The sequence below is a fragment of the Battus philenor genome, unplaced genomic scaffold (assembly GCF_028537555.1).
Source record: "Battus philenor isolate CCGP_79_NKW_IND1 unplaced genomic scaffold, ilBatPhil1.0.hap1 SCAF_8, whole genome shotgun sequence".
Lineage (NCBI taxonomy): Eukaryota > Metazoa > Arthropoda > Insecta > Lepidoptera > Papilionidae > Battus > Battus philenor.
The window spans coordinates 7,934,154-7,959,411 of record NW_027181748.1 but is presented as its reverse complement, the minus strand read 5'-3'; the positions used below and the strand labels follow the sequence as shown (position 1 = coordinate 7,959,411).

At 32.5% G+C, this 25,258-nt stretch overlaps 1 protein-coding gene across 1 annotated transcript in view; it reads left to right on the top strand.

The window, feature by feature from the left end:
- Positions 1 to 20,928, top strand: part of LOC137931641 (acetylcholinesterase-like) — a 42,210-nt gene extending 21,282 nt beyond the window's left edge. Inside the window, exons 2-7 of the mRNA XM_068775109.1 lie at positions 7,301 to 8,616; positions 10,347 to 10,489; positions 11,962 to 12,114; positions 18,127 to 18,290; positions 19,080 to 19,237; positions 19,720 to 20,928. Of these exons, the coding sequence (XP_068631210.1) occupies positions 7,431 to 8,616; positions 10,347 to 10,489; positions 11,962 to 12,114; positions 18,127 to 18,290; positions 19,080 to 19,237; positions 19,720 to 19,832 (1,917 nt within the window). The 5' untranslated portion in view covers positions 7,301 to 7,430 and the 3' untranslated portion in view covers positions 19,833 to 20,928. The remainder of the gene's footprint in view (positions 1 to 7,300; positions 8,617 to 10,346; positions 10,490 to 11,961; positions 12,115 to 18,126; positions 18,291 to 19,079; positions 19,238 to 19,719) is intronic.
- The last annotated feature ends 4,330 nt before the right edge of the window (positions 20,929 to 25,258 follow it).

The window sequence follows — 25,258 nt, the reverse complement described above, 5'->3', positions numbered from 1 at the left end:
GTAAGTATATTTATTATCTATGAACACTTTGAACGTTATTCGCGAGAAATGTGTATAGAATAAAAATTACAATGTTTGTTTAGGTTTATTCTAAAATTGTTTTTATTTATCTACATAAGAACTTTGGTTGATTACAATTCAGCAAATTGTCACTTGTTATTTTATATGAGTAGAATAGTATTTTTTTTAAATTTTGTTTTACAATTTATTGAAAAAAAAATCTTTCTTTATGCAAATTAACCGAATATATTTGTCGGTTTCATAGAAAACAAATTTTGCTGTGAATAGCTGATGATATTATGATACCAAAAATGAAAGTTTTAATAATAACCTTATCTTAAATTTATTCCTCCCATTATAGAATAATTAACTACGAAGCTTTTATCTCTCTGTATTTTAACGTTTAAGCAAAGTAAAACGAAATTAAAATTAATTTTCTTCTTGTGCATAACAGAAGTAGGCTACATAGAAGACCTTCCTACGGCGAATAATATTATAAAGCAATAAATATAAAACATAACTACATCAATGAGGAAGGCTCCGTCGGTATAAATCTCGTATGTAACAATTTCTATGGTTCAGTAGTTTTTTTTATGTACGTTTATCACAGTAACAACAGGCTTTGTAGATTTTCCATTTAATCCTAACCTCAAACCCCGTCGATGTTCCACTCATCTTTATTTGATAGCGCCCCGTTAATGTTTTTACACATCAACAGTATCATTAAAGACAGCTGTCCACGCCTCATCTCAGGGGAAAAAATCTCCCTTTTTCTTCTTAAGCAAAGTTGCACCGGAATCCGGCGCAACTAACATCTTAAACAAACTTACTTCTTAAACAAACGCCGGCAGCAGCCAACCTTCTCTTAGCTTCACTGTAGGTGACCATGTCATCCTCTACCCCCCATCTTCCCCGGATGCTGGTGACTTTCAACTGGTCCTGTTGGGAATTTCTGGTATAAGCTTATGTCGAATAGTGAAAATCTTATGGCTAATATTATAGTGATAGGATTATCAAAATTTACAGTGATCACCAGTGATGTATAGCTTTCTTGTTAATTTGAATAATTTAAAAGCTGGTAATAAAGCATTAATAATTCATGACCATTGTCCTGTGAAAAAAAAAACATAATTATTCTTAAAGAACAAGTGTTTTTTTTTTTTAAATCAGTCATAAATATCTTTTTTCGTATATTGTCAATTATAATGTACGATCCATAGCTAAACGTTAGGAAGGATATAATTTTTATAATAAAAAATAATAAAATAAAATGATATTAAGGCCATAGAAATCGTACCATTAGAGATTGTTATGTGTAAATATTTTTCATTTTTGTGTGCCAGGACATCGGAAGACGGCGAGCTTGGCATTGAACTTGTGAGTAGGGCGGAGGTGTGTCTTGCAGGCTGCAGCGCTCAAGGCCAATCCACCGCATAGCATAGTACCCACATCGATTTATCGAGCGGCGCGCGCCGGCCTCCCCATCTCTCTTTTCCCTCCTTTCCCCTCCTCCTTCCACCTCCCTCCACCTCCCGCCTCTTCTACCAAGCCTTCTTAGGCGACTTTTATCTACCGTTTTCTCTCGACTCTTGACATAGGACTTGCGTTTATAATTCGATGAAAACTTCTTATCAAAGCAAATGTGTTTATCTAATCTTATGTAACACGCTAAATTATTCATTAAGTAGAAATATGTGTTAATATGGTAGTAAATTTATTTGTCTATGATCTATTTTATGCTACATTTGTTACATACGCAATTTACTTAAGCTTATCCTGAAGGTTTGAAAAATCTTATCGAATGAAGCATAATCATTTCATCATCATCGTTGTTCCCGTTGTGGGCCGTACGTTGCTGCACATCGGCCTTTTTTTCGAGAGGACTGATTGGCAGCAGCCTAATCTAGCGACCTTTACAAGGTCATTATACCTAATAAAAACAATATTTAATCTGTTCTTACGCTAGCGTCATTTCAGTCCATAGACATCCACCGTAAAAAAAAGCACCCCAAACATTGCCACGGCTGACAGATGGGTTGGCGTTTGCAGTGTAGTATTATGGTATGCAGAGAACGCTACAGTCTGTCCTCTGGAAACTTGTTCGTAAGCAGTGTGAACAATGCTGTATTATTAAACCACAAAGTGTGAATTATATAAGATTGTATCTCGGGAATCGAACCCGCGACCTACGATCGCAAGTCTCAGTCCTCTACCGCTGGGCTACCACTGTGACTTACGGTAGCATTTATAATTATAGTAATTATGTTTTTATATATATATAGATTGATGGTCGATAATGTGTTATTGATATCACGTACTCAAAACGAGTGTAATAAGGAATATTAATAATACAAAAGTGTACAAATTGCTTAGATTATGCTTAGATATACGAGTATAATAGAATTCACTATACTAGTCCTACTTTACGTGTAATTTACACAAAGGTACACAAGTTAGTTTTCATCTTATATTATTGAATGCTGCTACTAAATTATACGAAACATAGCCTTTGTCGGAGTCGTTAATAAACAAAATTTTAATTAGAGGCAACGTATTTGAAACGAGGAACTCAAGACCGCCGTATGCTAACATACGTTCAGTATGTATGTATAAATTTGTGACGAGATTATTTCGTAAACTTACCCGTGTATAGAGCGCGGTTCCGCAGGGTCTCGGACCTCGTTAGGCGGAGCGATAGTCTGCATACAGAGCAACCTTAAGTTAATTTGCAACGAAGTCTGCTCCCACGGGGTATGGCCGCTGATCTCGCCAAACGGTGCTTTAATATGCTTTGCTATTCTGAACATGGATGGAATACATTTTGTCCTTAAATATTATAATGGATTCTTGGTAAGCTCTCGGTCCTAATTACTTTTACCTACTTTTAATTGTTTTGTTTATTCCATTTTACGCGTTGGTTTATTAGAAAACTTTTAATTTGTGGATCAAATGAAACCGGTGTACTTATATTGGGTTGGAGGAAAAGGTCTGTCGTATTTAAAATAATTGCCTGCCTATTTCTTTCTTTGTAAATAAGAAAACATCTGGACATTATCTGGGAAATTGAAGAAGTGTTTGGCATTCGTCATACAACTAGTGGCGATCACATTAAATCTCTTAGGTTTGTGTTATAGAAAAGTGTTTGGGTTCCACATGAATTATCGGAAAATAACTTGTCTGATCGTGTAATAATGTGTTCATCAGATCTGATTAGACACAATGTGAAGTCGTTTTTCAGCAAGCAAGAAATTTAGGTAGTAGGTGAACGAGTCGCCGACTGACCCGGCGTATTGTCAAGTTGAATTGGCAGTGGATAGGCTACATGGCGCGCAGAATAGATAGCCACTGCGGCAAGCTGCTGCTTCAAGGTTCTGGAGTAGATACCACGGAGTGCTAATGGCAGCATGGGACGTCCTTCCATAATCTCCCTACTCAATCGTGGGATGTCTATTGGAGGAGTAAGTCGAGCAGCTTAAACCCTACGACTGAAATGATAATGATACTAGTTACATATAAGTGGCATTATTGCTCTATATTGTATGCAATAATATTTATACGGTTTAATAAAAGATTTATATCCGAAATGATTTACGAGTATTTTAGATAATACTTCACTCAACTTTACATTCCGAACGTGTACCCTTTACGTGTTCCGCGAAAAACCTTAATTTAATATTTATTCTTTTCCTCCCGTAAACTGTAAGCCAAAAACAATGTTATGTGTCCCCGGCGTACGATTTTGTACGTCGATGAAATAACGATTTGTTTAGGTTAAGAATGTGTATAGGGGACTTTATGTTATGAAATAGTTGATAATTTTTAGTACAGTTCTATTCTATCAAGCAGATCATTGATGACTTATTGAAATTAGTCTGTTGTGGGAAGCATTACCTCATTTCTTTATTTTCTGGTACTTTAGAACCTAAATTCGATTAGTTTTTAAACTTTTAGTTGTCATCGTTATTTTAGTGGTTTTTAACAACGGTAACCACATCATCTGTCCACCCAATGGACATTTTACGCTTACAGTTGGTGGTTCACTGGCAGAACCTTAAGGTCCCAGTAGCCACTTGTTCTGCACACTATGTGGCCTGCCTACTGAAACTTCAATTTGCCAATACGCTGGGAATGAAAAAACAATACAATATCGATTTGCTAATCATGTACCTGTTCAAAATTTCGTAAAAGGGTTCAAGCATTTTACATGACCTAAAAATATGCGCGTTTTGCGGATGTCAGTAGAAATCATTCATGTGCCCATTTTATTCTTATTCAAAGTCGTGGAAAAAGAAAAGCTAGTTGTGATCTATCTGCTGTACATTATAGAAACAGTTTACAATGATGACTAACTTATCAACTAAAGTAGCGACTATTTATCTCACAATTCGTGTCCGTGTTCAAATTGGTATCCGATTTTGGATTTGAACGAACGATAATAAATTAACTCTTAAAAATAATAATGATCGCTGTGGCCGCAGTATATCTAAATATAATATGGACCGTTCGTACTCGAATGCTACCGTAATACAAAAATGTATATAAATCTTTTGCATCTGCATTACTTTTTTCTAGAGTCTTGATACGTTAGTGAAAGAATGATGAAAACTGAACAGTTTGTATTTTCGATGGGCAGTAGCCAGTACTGTGAACAAAATGTTATTTTTAATACTTTTAATTGGTGAGACGGGCAAGATGTTTAATCAATGACTTTTAATCGTGCGCTTTGTACCGATACTTTGATATGGACATAACTACATTAGCCGAGAACCATAAAGTTGTGAGCGATAATTAATTCCGCAAAGCAAAAATTGAGAAGTCTATAAACGCAAAACACAAAATCCTATGCGGTTTCTAATAAGATAGCATGTTATTAATTTTTCAAATAAAAATCCTTTTCTGAGGTAGCTGTGGAAATCATTGTTCCCCGATACACAAGTCACAATTTTGCGACTCAGAACCATTATAGTAATAGATAGCTAGAGCAAAATAATTACCTTGTAGTCTCCGGGTTTGCGGTGTGAACCTCTACAATTGATGGATGTGGAAACTAATTCATTTATTTGTTCACATTATTTAACCTTTAAAATATTTTATAGACATTACAAGTAAAGAGCAAAATTCCCTAAAGAATTATTTTCCTAAAGAAAGCTCTCTTATAATACAATAACTCCACTTGAAATAAAACTAACGAGGGTTCTAAACGCGTTATAGTAAAAAAGAGGTCTCAACAATCATAGTGGATTTTATTGTTATAAATTTGCACAGTTCCTTAATTTATCACTATTATTACTGTATTAATAATTGTAAGAATAATTCATATCAAAGCAGCTTTTCCACTTAAATATCATTTACTGTAGTAGGATTTTTTTAATGTTTTTGTTTTATGACTTCGATGAAAATTATTTAGATAAAATTTAGCCATAGTGACTTGTGCTCAATATTAACAACAAACTCTTTACAATAGTTCGTAATTTTTGGCCACAACCCCCACATACAGTCACTCAGTAAGTCCTGTTGAGCTGATTAAGACATATTAATAACTGGACTTCTCATTCCTACTGTCCTGAGAAACGCAGAAGAATTTATGGTATGAAAGAGATAATCACCGATTCCGTCACCGAGTTTCGAGGTGGACACGACCTTCCAAAATGAAGCCGCGACTGAAGAGAAAAAGAAGACTAATAGTCGTCTTATTAGTGGTAAAGATTCTTGATAGACCCTAGTATCTTCACATTGCACTCTTGCTTAGCTAAAAGTTTCATTGAATTTTCATCATCGATGATATGTCCAAAGAATTCTGAGATTCGTATTTGTACAGTCGACGATAACCTCTCTTTTAAGTTCTTATGGGATCGAAAGGTTGCTTCGGTGTTCCGTCTACGGTATTCTGAGTATTTGAGATTATTTTTCAACAATCTAGAATTCTCAGCGTCCGGGATTCAGCTCCGTATAGAAAAATTAAAAAGACCAGGCTTCTCTTCGAACCTTTGTGTTTCTGGTTATTCTGCAGTCTGTCCAGATCTTTGGGAGTTTTTCAACTGAGAATCTAGTTCTGACGCAATGATTCCGAATCTCACTCATCCTCGAAGTCTCCAGGATTGGTGAGAGTGAAGTCCAGGTGAATGTAGCTTTTAACTACTTCGCATACTGCTGGGATATTACCCCAACCCAATCTACTTATGCATATAAAGTGATTTTTAAGTTTACATCGTCATATATTATGTGGTATGAGATTTGAGTCTAATGTAATACCCTTGTCTCCTCTTGAGTTCGCTACGATAAACCGAACTTGCGTTGTCTACATTATCACAATTTTTATACAGATTTCATCATTATGTGCGATATGTGATGAAAAAAAGGAAAATAATATGAAAAGTATACCTAATATATAAAATTCTCGTGTCACGGCGTTCGAACTTGAACTCCTCCGAAACGGCTTGACTGATTTTTACCAAATTTAATATGCGTATTCAGTAGGTCTGAGAATCGGCTACTATCTATTTTCTATACCCCTAAGTGATAAAAGTTGTTCACACTTAAAAAAAAATTTATATTTTTTTTTTTACGAAATTTTTTGTTTTTATTTTTTTATGATACAGCATACAAGAATACATTCAACCATAAATTTTCACCCCTCTACGATCAACCCTTAGTTTTTATTTGTAAATTAAAATATCATTTTTTTTTGCAAAACAACGTTTGCAGGATCAGCTAGTATTATATAATTCAATACTTCTTATATACATGCGTCCGTATAGCTAGGAGATAAAAAGGAATATAGTCTATTGTATACATAGCCGAAATAATCTCACTACTACCACTTTAATCGCTTTGATCCCGAAAGTAAAGATGACTTATACCTTTTTAACTTCAGTACTTTTCTTTTTCGGAACCATTAAAAGCTTTCTTTGACATTAGTTATAAAAGGTTTGACTAGATAAAGAATCACATAATTTAATATTGATAAAAATCGCTTGTTCTACTATTTGTTACTACTTATTTTGTTATATTCATGACGCCAAACAGCGTTTGCTTCTAGGGTTTTTGCAAAATATTGTTGTTGTTTTCAAGAGGCAAATAGACATAGTGTGCAACATAAAATTTCCTGTTTTATATTCCTGTATAGATTCAGATTTTGATACAATGACAGCCTACACATCTAGCAAGTCTAGGACTGCATTTTATAAGGAACTACTAATTTCTTAAACGAATAATTATCAAATTAATTATTTATGACATTTAGTTCACTAAATTAATCACTTATTACAAATAAAATACCGTTAATATTTTTTTGTTTCAGATAACCTTCAGGCGAAAAAAAATTGTGAAAGAAATGCGTTTGAAACATTGTCTTATAAACGTAACAAACTACTTAAGTTTACATTTTGTTACGTGCTGTTAAACATATATTGGAAGTCAAGGATATCAATATGATTGAGCTCAAGAAATTTGTGTTTTTGAAGCTCATATTGCTATTGTTGGTGTCCGGAGCGCGGTGCCGGTCTTGGGCTAATCACCATGACACTACAACTTCCACCACTCAAACCACACCAACCACTAGCCAAGCTCCCAAGAATTTCCATAATGACCCTCTCATCGTAGAAACTAAGAGTGGTCTTGTAAAAGGATACGCTAAAACTGTGATGGGCCGCGAAGTGCATATATTTACTGGTATTCCATTCGCAAAGCCCCCTTTAGGTCCTCTGAGATTCCGAAAACCTGTTCCGATAGATCCATGGCATGGTGTTTTGGAAGCGACTTCCATGCCCAACAGTTGTTATCAAGAAAGGTACGAATATTTTCCAGGATTTGAGGGTGAGGAAATGTGGAATCCCAACACTAATATATCAGAAGACTGTCTTTATTTAAATATATGGGTTCCGCAACATTTACGAGTACGTCATCATCAGGACAAACCTTTGACCGAAAGACCAAAAGTTCCCATACTGGTGTGGATTTACGGTGGCGGTTACATGAGCGGCACAGCCACACTCGATCTCTACAAAGCAGATATCATGGCTTCGTCTAGTGATGTTATAGTAGCTTCTATGCAATACAGGGTTGGAGCATTTGGATTTTTGTATTTGAACAAATTCTTTTCACCTGGCAGTGAGGAAGCGCCAGGTAATATGGGTTTGTGGGATCAACAATTAGCCATCCGTTGGATCAAGGACAACGCTCGCGCGTTTGGCGGAGACCCCGAATTGATTACACTTTTTGGTGAATCGGCAGGGGGCGGTAGTGTTAGTCTGCACATGCTTTCCCCGCAAATGAAAGGATTGTTTAAAAGAGGTATACTACAATCTGGAACTTTAAATGCCCCATGGAGTTGGATGACAGGAGAAAGAGCTCAAGATATAGGAAAGGTTTTAGTAGACGACTGCAATTGTAACAGTAGTCTATTGGCAGTGGATCCTAGCCTTGTTATGGATTGTATGCGTGGTGTTGACGCTAAAACAATATCAGTACAACAATGGAATTCTTATACTGGTATATTAGGATTTCCGTCTGCGCCGACTGTCGACGGTGTATTTCTTCCGAAAGATCCTGATACGATGATAAAAGAAGGAAACTTTCATAACACCGAGGTACTACTTGGCAGTAATCAAGATGAAGGTATGTAACACGTAAATGTATTATAATTATACAATTTATGAACATTTTTTATCTATCGGTTTACTTCATGAATTGATAAAAGATGTGTTATTGGCTGTCTCCATTAGGGTATTGGTAATGTCATTATAATCATGAATATATTACCAATTCATTGTACCGATGGGAGATATCATCCACACTTGTGAGGAACTGACTGAAAACAAAATTAAGATAATTCCGTGGCGTCTTCACAGATATTTAAAAAATTGTTAAGCAATTACATCTTTAGTGTCCCTGAAAATTAACAGCAAAACGGTTTGAATATTTATATTTAAATAAAGGTAAATAATGCCTACAAAAATTTCTACCGTTTCGATTATCTAAATGAATATTTCAATCGTTTTGAAATGATTAAGTAAATAAAATTTGTTAAAAGCAATTTTCCTCGTGAATTTGATAGTGTATCGGCGGCTGATGATAACGATAGCTTTAAAACAACATTTATCAATATCGGGCGCGGAGTTCGAGGTCGTTTGAGTGTCGGAGGCTTGTGTACCTGCCGGTAATGCTAGGCGGGGAGGCACGCGCATGCGCAGAACCATGTAGACACAACAATAACATGCTGTTGGTTTTTAGTCGTACTACCAGGTACTACAGACTCGCCCACGTAGCCGGGCGGTCTCCCTCACCCATCCCTCGATTCGGTGTTGCCACGCACCCCACCCTAGAACGCGTTCTCACCCGGCTAGATAAGAGCAACTTCTCCAAAGCGGGGGCACCACTGCCACCTGAATCTTATTATTTTTAATAATTGAACGCCCTAGTTTAACGTTTTATCTTGTTTACCGCAAAGATCAAATCTTTTGTACTTTCATAAGTCGTGGAAAAATGTATCCATGTTAATGAGGAACTACGCGTTAGACAAGTAGATAACGGATATCCGATCAACGCCACGTCTCTCCGCCTGTATTCTGACTATGTTAAATTGGACTCATCATTACGGCTTCCGTTGTAACTGATGCACGTATCTAGCGGGTAGGCAACAGCGTGACATTCATCATTTGACACAGGTGCTTAGTATTTTCAAATAACACAACTAATCACACACGGCTACTCGACCATGACCTTGACTGTTCTATATCGTGATTATGACATTAAAGTTGTGAATAGCTCGCTGCCTATCTTCACATTACGCCGCAAGGTTTTACAGTGATGTCATTTTTAATGAACACACTGAGCAGAGATCTTATTATTTTTACAGCATACAAATTATTTGGATAAATAAATGATCATTTTATGTGTTAATGATTTAATTAAAAAAAATTATGCTATTTTTTTTGAGAGTTGTTTAATTTGGACATTTTTGAGCACTACTAATACAGCTTTAAGTTACTTTTGTACATATTTGAGCTTTTTTAAAATTAAAAGATTGGGAATTTATAATCTTTGTACGTTTTAAAACCTTTTTATAACTATTCAACTCTCGAGAATTGTTCGTTACTATAAATATGACAATATATTATTTATTTATATAAAATGACCGTGGATTACTAGAATGAAAAACATGAATACGTTTTAATTATGCGTGTTATATCTGCGTGTTGAAATAAAATTACGATCATTTTCAACTACATTTATTTACTTTTTGTTCCAACCTTTTTTATGTTACAAAAAGTAGCTTTAACTTACGGCATATCTGTTGGCAGCCATATTAACGGTTATTGTATAACTAACTCATTCTTTTATTACAGGGACCTACTTCTTACTTTATGATTTCTTGGATTACTTTGAAAAGGACGGACCAAGTTTTCTACAAAGAGAAAAATTTCTTGAAATTATCGATACAATTTTTAAAAAATTCTCAAAGATAAAGAGAGAAGCTATTGTTTTCCAAGTAAGTATAATTTATTTTTATTAAACCATGAACCAAAGTAATCGTCTAAGCGTAACAATGAAACAATTTAAAACTTGATTATAGGTGTTTATACCTTTTATGTTAATATCATAGTTAAGGCACAGCTTCCGAAACGACGTCTACGCTATTTAAAACATTAGCCTGGAATGATTTTTTGTATTATGTAATATTTATGACCGAGTTGAGGCCAGGGTAACTTGAATTATGAATGGTTATACAGACTCGCAACCTATTTTAATAGGTTGCGAGTCTGTATAACCACGACCAATGAGTTAGCTATAGATGAGAACTTGTATAATCGTAGGATGTTCACTGCTAGATGTAAGCCTATGTTAATTTCAACTATGACCGGTCAGTACTTTGGCCAGGTTTGGATGTTCTACGCTGCACTTACCCCTTCTGGTCTCTGTTGATGTGATTATATATATATATATATATATATATATATATATATATATATATCAGAGGTTTGTTAGTTACAACGTTTACACCATAATTTTTCATGATTTTTGTGGTTTTGTATTTGTCGTCGTCTGGTATTAAAAACGCATCCGTAAAAAATCAACTACTAACCGTATTTGTAATAACCGTATAACAAATTGAACTCAATAATTTTGTATGAATTTTGAAATACGAAATCTGCACATTCATTAACTTTTGAGCGGACTGAAATTTGTTAGGTCTGCTAGTTTGAAATAAAAAGCATTTGTTTTAATGTGTTAATTACAGGGTGAACATTTCTACCATAAATTGTTATTGTATGGAGCTCGTAATTTCACATTACTCTGACTCAATAAATCAAATAGAATGAATAGTCCTCGCGGGACGACGGTGTAATTAGTATATGTCGTCGCTGGAAGCGCTTGTGTGCACAATCTACACGTTAATATATAATCGCTACACAATTTATTACCCTCTAATATGACAAAAGACTCTTTCTTTAATATAACAAAGCGCATATATATTTACGACCTGACCGAATTTACAAACATTTCCTATGTAATGTCGTCACATTGAGATGTAACATCTAACACGGGCAAGCTACTTTATGTTTTGAATCAAAATAACCGCGGACCACAGCTTAAAAATTAATTTATGCAATTTCACAAGTAGAAGCTGTTGTGAGCTTTTATCACCTGAAAAGAAGTAAAAGAATTAAAAATCTAATTTATTCTTTTATTTATTTTACGCATAGTTGATATACCACGGATAAGTAAACCCATGAGTTGGACAAGGCAACCTAGGTAAGGTCAACAACGGAATACTCTGGATGGAGGCCACTTTCTCCTGGTACTACTAGTAGTTTTTTGGAGACAGCGGTGTCATGCTTTGGACGTTATTATTATTTATTATATCACATTAACGAATAAGAGTTATGGATATTATTGTCGGCTTGTGAAAAAAATCGTGTACAAATAAATATAATCAATATTTGGTATGTTTTCTTTTAGTATACTGATTGGGAAGAAATTACTGACGGCTATTTGAACCAAAAAATGATTGCTGACGTTGTAGGCGATTATTTCTTCGTATGCCCCACTAACTACTTCGCAGAAGTCTTGGCGGACTCCGGCGTCGAAGTATATTATTATTATTTTACTCACGTAAGTATCTATAACGATATCTTAATGATTTATTACTATAAACTAAATAAACTTTATGTTGTCTAAGCTACTTTTCTTTATAAACCGTTTGAACTATTCGAAGACGGTGAAATTTAAATGAAAATCTTTGAGAGAAGAAATACTTAGTTAAACTTAATTTCTCAAGGGAACAAGAAAGTAAAATCTCAAGGGGCCTTGCTAGAAAAAATTATGAGGCGTACGGCGAACACAACTTTTATTTTCTAGGGCACGACTTGTTGCAATAATAATTGTTTTTATGTTTTAAAATTATGTAACGGATTTATTACTCCTGTTGTTACTGTTGTTACCATTTTCCATGATGAACTTTCTCGATAAAATAAAATTATTATTGAATTTAGTTTTAAAAGTTATTGCTCGATAAAAAATCAATAATTGTGTTTTTATGTGTAATAAAATTAATACCTATGATACACATAAGGATAGCAAGCAAAAAGTTAATGTTTCAAATGTGTGTTATAAAAATTTCAAGTTATTTTTTGTGAGGAAGATGCTCTTGAAAGTAGAAACCGGTTCCGGCCTAACACGTTAATTTAGCTAACGAACCAAACTCGAGGGCCCTTATAAAGAGCCTGCCTGCAAATTTGCTTTTTGCTTTACCGCTGCAAGCTCAAAGGCTGAATTCCGAGAGTAAAATAACGTTTCATGAATTCCGTGTAAACTTCCACGTCATGTTCAATACGAAAAGACGAAAGTTTAAAGTTGTGTTGTGTAAGAGATTTAATTTTTTAAATTTGTAAATACCATTTATTATTTGTTTTTTTTTTTTTTTTTTTTTAATTTTGTTGTTGGATTTGACTGTTTGAACAGTTTACTACTATTTATTATTGGTATCAAAGATTTAAAGAAGCGCACTTATCAGTAAAAATATTTAAGGCTTTTACACCTATTTCTAATCATTCTGTAGAAAGTTATCGCTCTGAAATATAGTATAATAATTATTTTTTTTCTGTTGAATTGCGAAAGCTGGCCAACACTTATTGGTTTTTATATGTATCATGCTTAATAAGAAGACCCTTTAATCATATTATTTTTATGTTGTTAATTATTTCTGAAACCATTGATTGTTGGATAGTTTGCAACACTTTAAAGATTTTACATCTCTAACCAATCACCCCGTCTTTAACTCAGAGTTAACAACGGTGCACTTTGGCGATCTCCCAATGACAATTTTCATCGTATAAAAATTATTTCAGACCACAGTTACACATTTTTTCTTTAAAATAAAGTGACTGGGCGACGACTAGTTTTCTAATGATAAACAGTATGCCCTATTTATATGATGAAATTCTACGTTGCACCGCGTTATAGATTGATATCTTGATCTGACTAGTCGAAACGTGATGTTTAGTCGATCCATTAATTTCACCAGGAATAGCGCCAAAGGCGCTGAATTTAGCTTCTATTTACCTAAAATATTTATAGCTTTTATATTGTCTGTGCAAATTAGGATCATAAATATCTTTCGGAAGATATGCTGTGATCGCGGTTTTTTCTTGCAAATGTGTGAAAACTAAAACGCTATAATGCAGTACAAACTCTTGATCTTTGTTATTGTTGTCGGTAATTTGAAATAAATTTAAACAATGTTAATTACAATATATGTAAGTATGATTATTTTTAGGTTTATTAGAAACAAGTTCGTTCTTGAGTTTCTTAGATACAGAAATACTAAAAAGTACATGTATGTATGTGACTATGGGTGTCAAAATATAATTTTAGTCAATAAAATATATACACTGAAATCTAAGAAGTTATTACATAGAGCTTTACACTGTAAATCTTTTCGTTTCTATCGTAGAAACCCACTAAAATGAAATTGTAATGTTTTTTTTATTCAACACGGGGAGTTTTTTAATATTTATAAATTATGTTTTTAAAATATTAAAATAAGTTTTGCCTTTAATAGGAATCTGAATTTTTTATATTTAATCTAAATCTAAAACTAACAACGCAAACATAGAGGTCGTTGCAAACTTGCGACGCTATTGTGTTCAAACGTCTCTCCTCTCTACCCTTGAATATTTTTGCTTCTTTTGTCATTCAATTCTCCAAGAATGGCCACTCAAGCTTGTTCCTTTATTGTATCTGAACTTTAACCATTCTTACATTTTGTTTTATTCTAACATTTTAAGCGGCTCTCGGTAAACTCTGGTGATGTTATGTAACAGGTTCCAACATGCTTTCCGTGTTATTATCCACGTCACTGTGTTAGATAATGAGGTTAACTGTCATCAAATATTTAGAATTTAATGGACCTGTGTTTAATTTACATTCTGCTTATAACCTACTTATTAACTATTACTTGGGTAGATTAGACTTGCTTAATACGTTGATATAGTCATTATTTTTTATTACATTCAAATATCAATATTCGTTACAATAGTTTTAAATGATGATTGAAATTATTTGATGACTCCAATAAAAGTTTAAACCCCAATAATTTGATTTAAATAGAAATATCGCATTTTAAATTTATTTTCTTCTATAAGTTTTAAGAGAATTCACAGTGAAAATTTGGTTTTTACTTTGTTTTAAGGACATTTGATATGTTTTGCATCCAGAACTCTGAAATAAGTTATTTAAAATACTATAACAAATATCATTGCGTTATCGTGCATATTTATAAATTAAAAATTTTAATTCTTAAAAGAGCTGTGATAGTCTTTCGATTATACCTAATGTGCGACTTATTGAGAGTTCGATTCACAGAATGCGACAAATGGTATTCTGCTTAACAAATGTAAGGAAGTGTGTCTTTATCATTAATCGAAATTACAGACAAATATTTCAAGCAAAGAACACTCTAATTGTAATTCTGTTTCAGCGGAATTTCGCAATTGTCGTAATTGTTGTCTTAACAAGTTTATGTACAGAGATACCCCGGTAAGCTTTATTAAGTTGACTTCACGAGAAGTAAATTTAGTGACGACTGATTTAGCTCCAGCTTACTTTATTAACGAGCTTATTCACAAATTCTTTTTCACGTTTTTGTTTTAATTTATCTGCTAGTGATTGAACATTTTAAAGATGCCGATTTAATGTATATTGTTAATAAATTAAAAATTAATGTTATTATGGTTAGTATCTAATCCGCTGTCCTCATATGAAGACTAATTCTAAAAACTCCCTGTAATAACGCTTTGACTTAAAGATCGGATTATCCATTTATTAAAAAAAAAATTGTAGATAAGAGATTTGAATCAGAATTTTCAATAATGGTACACTGTATTCACTATTATAAAAAATAGCGTTAAAATGGTAACTCACAGGCCATTACCGTTAAAAATTCAAATAAATGTATGTGATTATGGCTGTGAAGAATATTTATCTACGTCGGAAAAAAATAAAAAAAGTAAAAAACCGAACGTCCGTCGATGAATCAAAAAGTTAGTGAGACTGGCGACATCGGCGATTTGTCGTTGGAATAAGGTTTACCAAACGGGCAGCGTCGACAGTTTATGGGTCACGTGTTTTCAAACACTCAACCGGCCATCGCTGGGTATATTTTGTGGGTCGTAAGTAATCAATATGGATTGTTATTAATAACAAAAAAGATGTATCTGTTCCTATTTAAAATAGGCATACGTTAGACAAATTTCAGGTATCGATTTATACCTTTTAAACTTACTTACTACTTTTAACTAAATGATTAAAAATAATTATAAAAAATTAAAATTGTTTACAACATTTATTATGCTAGCATAAAAAATATCTAAAATACTTTTAATTTACAACTTTTAGAAATGTCAACGCTATAGAAAAATATAAATAGAAAAACATAATAATATTAACTTCATTAACTAAATACGTAAATCATTAACATCAAACGGTTTAAGTTAGCGCCTTTTTTGAGTACAACAATACATATTTGTGTGCATTGTTTTAAAGCAAATCTACTATTAATGTAAAAATTAATTTTGTTTGTATATTTTCATTGTTTATTTTTTATTGTCATTATGTTGGATATTAGCAATGAAATTGAATAAAAGCCAAACGTTATATACAATCTTTAACACAATGTAGATTATTTAGTATAAACTTTTAATTAAGAAAGAACTTAGTAATTAAAATATATAATTAATATTTTATGTAAGCAAGCAATCTATATATCTATAAAAACAAACCTTAAAAATACTTTTTATGTAGAGAATAATAACTTCATGGTTCAAGTTAGTTAACATAAACATAAATTGTATGCTTGTTCAATATATGTAGTTTAATAAAATTGTTCATAAAGGCGCTTACTTTTGCCAATAAACTGTGTGTTATTTATTATACTTAATTTATTATACTTAACAATAACTTTTATTTATTTTGTATAATAATTAATTTTAATAGTTTGGCGATTAGGTATGTGCGGAATCCTTATTAAAATAAAATGAAATTGAACTAAACGTAATAAAATAAAGCGTAATTTTGATATTAAAGTTTTGAAATTTTTATTTTTTACTTTTTAAACATGGAGTATTTATTTTTATTTTTTGTTTTAAAAGTAGCTTTGTATCACTTTAAAAAAACAATGAAAGTTGAAATCAGAACGGGTACAAGAAAGGGTTTTTTTATGTGGACATAGAGGAGAATATTTATAGAGGGACTACTGTTGGATGTCGTTAAGAAATGGCTGCGAGTTGCTTTAATAAATTAGGCATGGGTCAGCAGTAGCTGTCTGAGGCAAAGGTCACAGATTAACAACGCGCTATTTCGGGTTCCGACCTGTCACCGTTCCATTTATGTTTCCGACTAGTTATTTTCAAGTATAAATGTAAAACCGGAAATTTTATTTTTCCTTTTCCTATTGACATCTATCACAATATTATTTATCAATAAGCAAGTTTCACTTGTTGATAAATAATGTCTTAATATTATGTTACTTAAAATTAACGAATATCGGAGAATCCATGGGATATATGAGATACATTCGTATAAAATAACTAAATCACAACCGCGCTTTAACAATTCATTTTGGTTTAATTTTAATCTTCCCAGGTCCACCGAATCATAAAATCTTCGGTTCAAGTTATTGAAGCCAAAATTTTTATTATGTATAATACGATTACCCGTGTATTGTTAAAAAAAATTGAAATAGTTGTAAAAACTTACAAACTTAATGACTATTGTCAAACAACTAACAGCCTTGATTCTCATCCCGGTTGAAAATTCTTTAGCTTCATGCAGATTGGAATTTTGTATAAAGGAATAAGTTCGTAAATTACCATGGTTCAAGGCCAATTGTCTTTTTACTTGATTAGATGGAACCGTCCTAATGTTAATTACATTTGATAACATCGACTGTTCGTAACTCAACGAGAAAAAAGCTAGCGTGGATTTTGAAACTGATATTTTTACCATTGTCATGGTATCTCGTTATTAGTATTATCTCGTTATTAGTATTAGTAAATATAATATACATTATCAGATTGATAGTTTAAAAAAGATACAAAAATGTGTATGTAATAATTAAAACATTGATGTCTTTTTTGTAAGGGGAACGTTAGATGATTACCAAAAATAAAACAAAGCTGCAATATTATTGATTGTTATTGTGATTATTTTAGTTAAGATTAGTTTTAAGTTGGCCGTAACTAGTGATATAACTAAAGTAATGAAGAGTCATTTTGTTTCTCAGGATAAAGGAAACTGGTTTTTGAGTGCTGCTGGTACTTTGTCCTATAACAAAACCAGGGGCTGGGCTCATGCATTAATAATAAGAATACACGTTCCAAAAGTTCGAATCAGAAGGAAACGTTTGCCTGGTCTATTTTTTAACACTTACAAAGTAAATGAATTTTTAACTGGGACATGCAGTTTATTCTGTGAAAAAATAAAATTGTCCAAAAACTTTCCTATATAAATGATTTATATTTATGTTGAACTATCACAAATTGTAACAGACATTAGTGTTAACGGCATATTTCCGCTATGATAATTAATAAAAATAAGTCAGTTTTAAGTACAAATTTTAATTTACAGCGTACGAGCACAAGTTTATGGGGTGAATGGATGGGGGTCATGCATGGAGATGAGATGGAATATGTCTTTGGTCATCCCCTCAATATGTCGCTGCAGTATCACACCCGGGAACGAGATTTGGCCACGCACATCATGCAATCTTTTACTAGATTTGCATTAACTGGGTAATTTTTTCCATAAAATATTAATACTAAAATAAATAATCTGTACCTGTAGCTTTTTGTTTTAAATATTATCTACGGCCTTTCTCACCGTCTTGTATTCTTCGCCGAGGCACTTTGTACTATTATAATACCACCAAGTAAGGCTGTATGTTTACTTATTTCTTTTCCCCTTTTATTCCAATATCTTATATCAAGACCTTTTATAATATTTGAACCCGCCTTGAATCGGATACAGTAATATATGACAAACCTTACTTAAGAGTATTCGCGCGTTAACGACTACTCAAGGATTCTTTTTAGCTTAATATGTTTTTAAGTATTCTATTACAGTTTATTATAAAAAAATCTTATTTTAAAATAGTTAAAGTTATGCAACAATACGAATACATTTAGGAGAAATGAGGCTTACACCTGAACTGTCTATCGCAAAGAAAGCGAGCTCTTGATCCTGAGTTATTCACTCTATCCCGGACAAGTCTTCTCAAAGCTTGGTATTCATTTCGCATAACATGACCAAAGTATGTTGAATTAAATTTGATAGTTAATTATTGCCGATCGGCGGTGATGCTTTTGCTGTTGAGCTCCTGCAGAATGGGGACATTAGTGTGGTACTGATTACACTAACAATCTTTAACAGTTCAGCCGTAGGGTGTTCACTTCTGGTCTATGGTCTTCCCAATAGGACTAGTTAGGAGCAGCCAGGGTGTTGTGATGCTATACATAATTTCTTCTCACCTTTTCACTATTTTTTTTAAATTTAAATACTAATAAAAATTATTGATTTTATAGGAAGCCGCACAAGCCGGACGAAAAGTGGCCTCTCTATTCCAGGTCTTCACCTCATTATTACACTTATACCGCTGACGGGACAAGCGGTCCTGCCGGGCCACGTGGTCCACGAGCCTCTGCATGTGCCTTCTGGAACGACTTCTTGAACAAACTTAATGGTAAGAGCATTTTATATTTAAGTAAGATATGTACTTCTTTCAATAATCTAATATCTGTAAAAGACTGAGACTAGGTTAAGTTCTCTTAGGCATCTCGAATCTTAATGATATAACCATCTTTCGAGTAACAGCCCAACACGAGGACACGTTTCAGGAGTTCTTACGCCCAGTCACTGCATTGAGCGACCGCCTAAATGTTCTAGAACTAGACCGTCTCCCAATCTAGTGAAACAAACAATCTATGGGCCCTACTTGAAGCCCTAGAGCATAACGTAAAAAGGATTATGGAAATGACCCTTTAGTACCATTAAGGTGGCCGTATTTAAAATAGTAAAGAGAAGAGGATTAAGAGAGAATCAATCACGTGGCATTTGTTTCAAAGTTTAATGGTCTAATGTTAAGTATAGGACGTGAAAGTGAATAATTACTTTTTATAATTCCATCTGAAACTTCAACTCTTTTTTTCTTTTCATTTTTTTCAGAATTGGAGCACGTCCCTTGTGATGGCGCAGTAACAGGGCCCTACAGTAGCGTGGCTGGCACTAGCCTGCCCATAGTACTGCTCACAACGCTTGCTACAACTGCGGCACTGTAGATTTGTTCGTGACGTTGAATTAACTTCAAAATACCCTTTTAGTGTATTTCTTTAGTGTAAAAAAGTAGTAAAAAGTTATTTGTTACTTCATCCAATGTATTTGTATTTAAATTCGATTAATTAAATTAATGTTTTTCTGATTTGTGGGAGGTAATGGGAAGGAATGAAATGTAACAAGTGTGGAACAATTACAAAGTGTAATGAAAGTAAATGTCAAATTGAAAATATTTACGAACGCGGTTATCCGGTGCATTGATTTACTGTTACATGGCTGGATAAGGACGATGTGGCTGTATATTTATTCCTTGCGCAATATCGTATTGGGTTGTTTGTTAATCGCATAGCATAAATAAATAAAACGAAGATTTTTCGCAAAGTAGTATACTATAAAAACCGTTGATGATTGATGATCGGTAACATAAATTATTAGTATTATAATTGTTTTGTGCTTCCGAAACTTTTTCCTGTAATACCCTTTTGATTTTTAATCCGATTTATTTTATCTATTGTACTTTTGTCATGTCCTTTCTCCTAGAAAATCTATGATATGAAAGCGATGTGGTTACGTATAACGTAAATATATGTATGTGTTATTTTTATTTATGTATAATTCGCGAGATATCCAATATGTAGATTGTGTGTATCTTAGACAAATAATTAGATCGGCTTTGATTGGTTAAGCTCTGCTTACTAAAGATGGTTCGACAAAAATCACAATACATATCAATGTGTGCCTCTGCTTATATAGCAAACAATACATATCTTAATGTAGTGAAATTTTAGAAATATACATATATATTGGATATTGTAGGGTCTAGCTTCTTTGCTGGACATATTTTTACCCATATATTTATGACTATTCGTAATTAGGACGCTGTATATTTACCACTCAATAATCTTATGAACTCCAAATTCTTATGAATACGATCAAATAATAGTACTAAATTTTGTAAATAATCCTTTCTTATGAATAGATCACGATATTTCGAACACTAAATAATCTTTTCTATGTACGTATGTGAAAGCGATGTGAAACTAGGGTAATGAATAGGAACGTAAAAAAGATTTAAGAAGAGTTTTCGACTATTATATATATATATATATATATATATATGTGTGTATATATATATATATATATATATATATATATATATATATATATATATATATATATACATATTGTAAGCAAACACGCGAGCGCACTAGTGAAGTTAAAGACTCTTCTGTTTTACAAATTTCCTCTAAAGGCAGTATTGTATAATTATAAACAGGTATCGTAGCTTTACTTCTACCAATCTATTTACTCGATAGTTTCCGTCATGCTATTCGAGATATTAAAACATAGCTGTAGACTGTTCCATATTATTTTTATACATAATATTCAAAATTTTCCTACAATGATTATATTGCATAATAATGCTTTAAATGAAAATCGTCTTATGAATGTAGTTAAAAGTAATATACTATATACGAAATGAGAGTATTAGCTGTTAAATATTGTTACGCGATTGTCAATTACTATCCTTGAACGAGTTTGAAAGTGTTGGGATAATGAAGTATGTTTTTATCGGTTTTTACACGAACACGAAACTCTCAAAGAGAAACAGGACGCGGTATAAAGGTACAACGTCCATTAATGTTTAAATCATAAACTTTACCTAAATTATGGTTACAAAAACGGAAATCTATTGAGTGTAAATTGAAACCGATGTCATTCTGCAACAAAAATACGGTGTAACTATCCGTCTTGACTTCTACTTTACTGCATGGAGCGCTGTTAGTGTCTGCTGATGTTTAGATGTTCGACGTAGGTTCTGAATAAAAATGCACCGACACTAGCTTTCTACGTTGAACTTAGCACAATTTGAGAAGTTGTATGGGATAGCTTTAATTAGTATAAACTTATACGTATTAGAAAATAAGTGTATGCGTTGTCGTAAGATGTACATTTTATTTAAATAACTTTAGTAATATATTTATTTTGATGTTGACTTAGTTGCTTTGAGTGAATAGTCTTGTTATTATCAAATTAAGATTGAAATAATTGAAAATGTATTTTCCGTCAGATATATCTATATATTTAAAAATCCAATTTTATGTACACTGTAAACTAAAATAAATGGTTATTACTGAAATGTTTCCGATTAATGAATTAAAATATATTTGTGCTATATATTAGTATTGTATTAGAAGCTTGTAATTAATGTACTTTATGGTAGGCAATAGGTAAGAATAACTTAAGGTATTAAATTAAGCTTTATAAATTAATTCACATACCCACACACACACACACACATGGTAAATATGTATACATGTAAACGCTTATGTAATTGTTAAATCATATACATGGATCTAAGAATCTTAAGAGAAAAATAAGTACGTTCAAATTATCCCCATTCTTTGTAACCACCTTATTCGTACATATCAAAAAATTATGGGCAGATACATTTGTTTATATTTATCATTAATTGAACTATGAATTAAAAAAAATCGTGGTTCAAATTTAGTTATTGTTAAGATATTTTTTACTCATTCGATTTTCAGTTGTATTTAAGGCGTTTATTAAATTTGTTTGCTCATTAGAGCATAGCCATTTTATTTATCACTTAACTAAAAAGTATCAATGAATCAGATATTTATAACAGCTGAAATTATGTGGCATTATACATAAAATATACTTTTATTTTTACCTTACTTTTCATTCCACTCATAATCAAATTCCATTAATGTATATTATTAAGTTATTATTTTCAAGTGGAAACCAAATTTATCGCTGTTCTGAGTTAGAATATGATCGACCTTAGAAGTTGGTTTAAAGTCTAATTAATACGAGATTAAAATTAGCCGTGAATTTAGTTTTCTAATTTAAAAATGATTTTGGTTCTAACTAGAAATTAATTAATATATGGGGTGTCAATATTTACTTGTAGATGATACGATAATTATATTTATGTTCCAAAAAAAAAAAAACTTAAGTAAAAAACTGTTATCTCAACAAACAAACTTTTATGTATAGTTGAATATTTATCAGAATTTTTCCCGTAGCAAGTTGATATGATTTTTATGTAATTAAATGTTTAAGATTATATGTGAAATGCTTCTATTTAGTACGCGAAATTGAATGTAAATGTAGTCACTGCTTTAAATTAGGTGCTAAATGTATACATATCGGTGCACTTACTCATTTTATATTACCTATTTAAAATCAGAATTGCGGTTGACATTGACAATATCAATTTTGTACGTTGATTAAATATCAACTAAATCATTGCTTTGTGAGCAAATGCTTTTGTAAAATTACTAAACATCTGTTTCTAGCTAAAACTTTCTGTAAAATAGCAAAGCAGATTAAACAAAACATTGCGCATTGTAATGCTTTATGGTCTCTTTAGATAAATTAGTTATTGTTGTTCTTAACTTAATTTATATCTGTAATTAATACTCTAATCACACATAGATGTTATAATAATTAACAAAGTTGTTACTACTACAGATAATCTATAGTATCTGAAAAATTAATAAAGAGAGTGCAGTTATTTTTTTTTATTCGTTTGTACAGTTGCACTAATATTTATTTCAGTGTAGTAAAAACAAATATTTATCTAAATGTTAATAGACAATAGTTAATAATTTGCTTTAAATATTTTATGACATATTATCTCTGTCCTAAATCAATAAAATATAATACATATGTCTTTTTTATTGATCCTATATTTGTTTTACATTAGTTTGTAATGATACTACAGGGATGTAAGAACTTGCATCCCCGTGGTGATCGCATTAGCCCGTAACGATTTTGTTTTGACTTTGGGTAGAAAATGATGTTTTCGTCTGTTTTACATCGCAGTATGTCACTCTACCTCTTTACAAGCTAATTTAACACACCGTTACCGTATGAGATCACAGTGAAGCGCTGATTTATAATAAAAAACGTGAAATATTATTTGATAACATTGGTGAAATTTAATTAATTGCACGAAAATATTATTATTTTACACATTTGTGAAATAATAATTTGTTTCATTATTGATATGTACTTCCGCTTCCTCAGCCATCTACTTCCAATCACTTAAACAAGATGAAGTGATATTTTTTTTAAAATCTGCATCGTGCCGTGTTGCAAGAACGAAAGAAGACGTAACGAAATTATTCTGGTTTACCAGCAAACATTTTAGGTATTAATTATATATAGTGCATGTGATAGAATGTACTCATTTAATATGACGGCTCATAAATTGCAGAGGACAACAACCTTCAATTAATATAAATAAAAGGGTTTCTGGTGTTATTTTCGCTACTTTTTGTCCTAACGCTAAAGCTTTCTGAAGTAATGTTAGCCAGGCAACAGTAACCGACTAAGACGAGGTTCTGCCGTCTCGGGCGCCTTTTAGTCGTAATATTAAACGACTGCTGAATGAATCCAAGCTAGAATCTCCTTTTGGGGGCCCTTTCGCCAGTTCACACCATGGACTGTCCGCCTCAGGGATTGAATAAGCTCGTTGGCTTACCAATGTGGTAATTAGGTAGTACCTATAGCACCGAGTAGTACCGAGCTGTGGCTGCTAAGGAAGTCCACCGGTTTTGTTACCTAAAACATGGTTTGGATTTAGCGCCATCTACCTGTCAAATCAATAAATGCCAATAAAGTAACAATGGCCGTTATTAGGAAGAACATATTTAAGAGAATATACTTTAATGATTTACTTATTAATTATTATTAAATCCTCAAGGACTTCGGCGATATTGCACAGAGGTCGTAAAATCATTTTTATCGGCAATGTAGAGGACAGTTACCTACTTGTTGGACTGACGCGATTACAAAAGCGTGCAACACCATTGTGCACTTCACAAAACTTTCAGAAAACATAAAAGCTAGGAAAAAATGACTGCGGTAACGGTCATGTTGTACCAAGACTCTTAGGTTTGAGGAAATGACTCATAATGAAAGCTTTCATGATATTGTGGTGTACACTCACAAAGAGGCAACCACTTGATGTAACCGGATATTTTAAAAAAAATAATTTAAATAATTCATTTCAATTCTGGAATTCGAAATGACATCTAGTTTAAAAGCTTAAAACCGGTCGATTGGTACGTATTTGTAGCAAATAAAGCCTATGAAATATGTTTGTCATTGAAGTTCCGTAAAAAAAGATTACGAACAGCAATAACATTAGTATACATGATTGCATATTACCGAACTTGCTAATTCTTTAGCGTTGCTAAAATTTATTTTATAGCCATATACCTGATACAAATCGTAACTATTTGGGGTAAATTATATCTAATCATAATTTTATTGGGTCATCACTTAAATATTAACTTTCATCATCATTTCTACTGCAGTAAATCTACTGCTGGATTTGGGTCTCCTCCAAACTTGTAGATTTCCGATAGAACCTGCTCGAAGCGGTCTGCATCTAGCC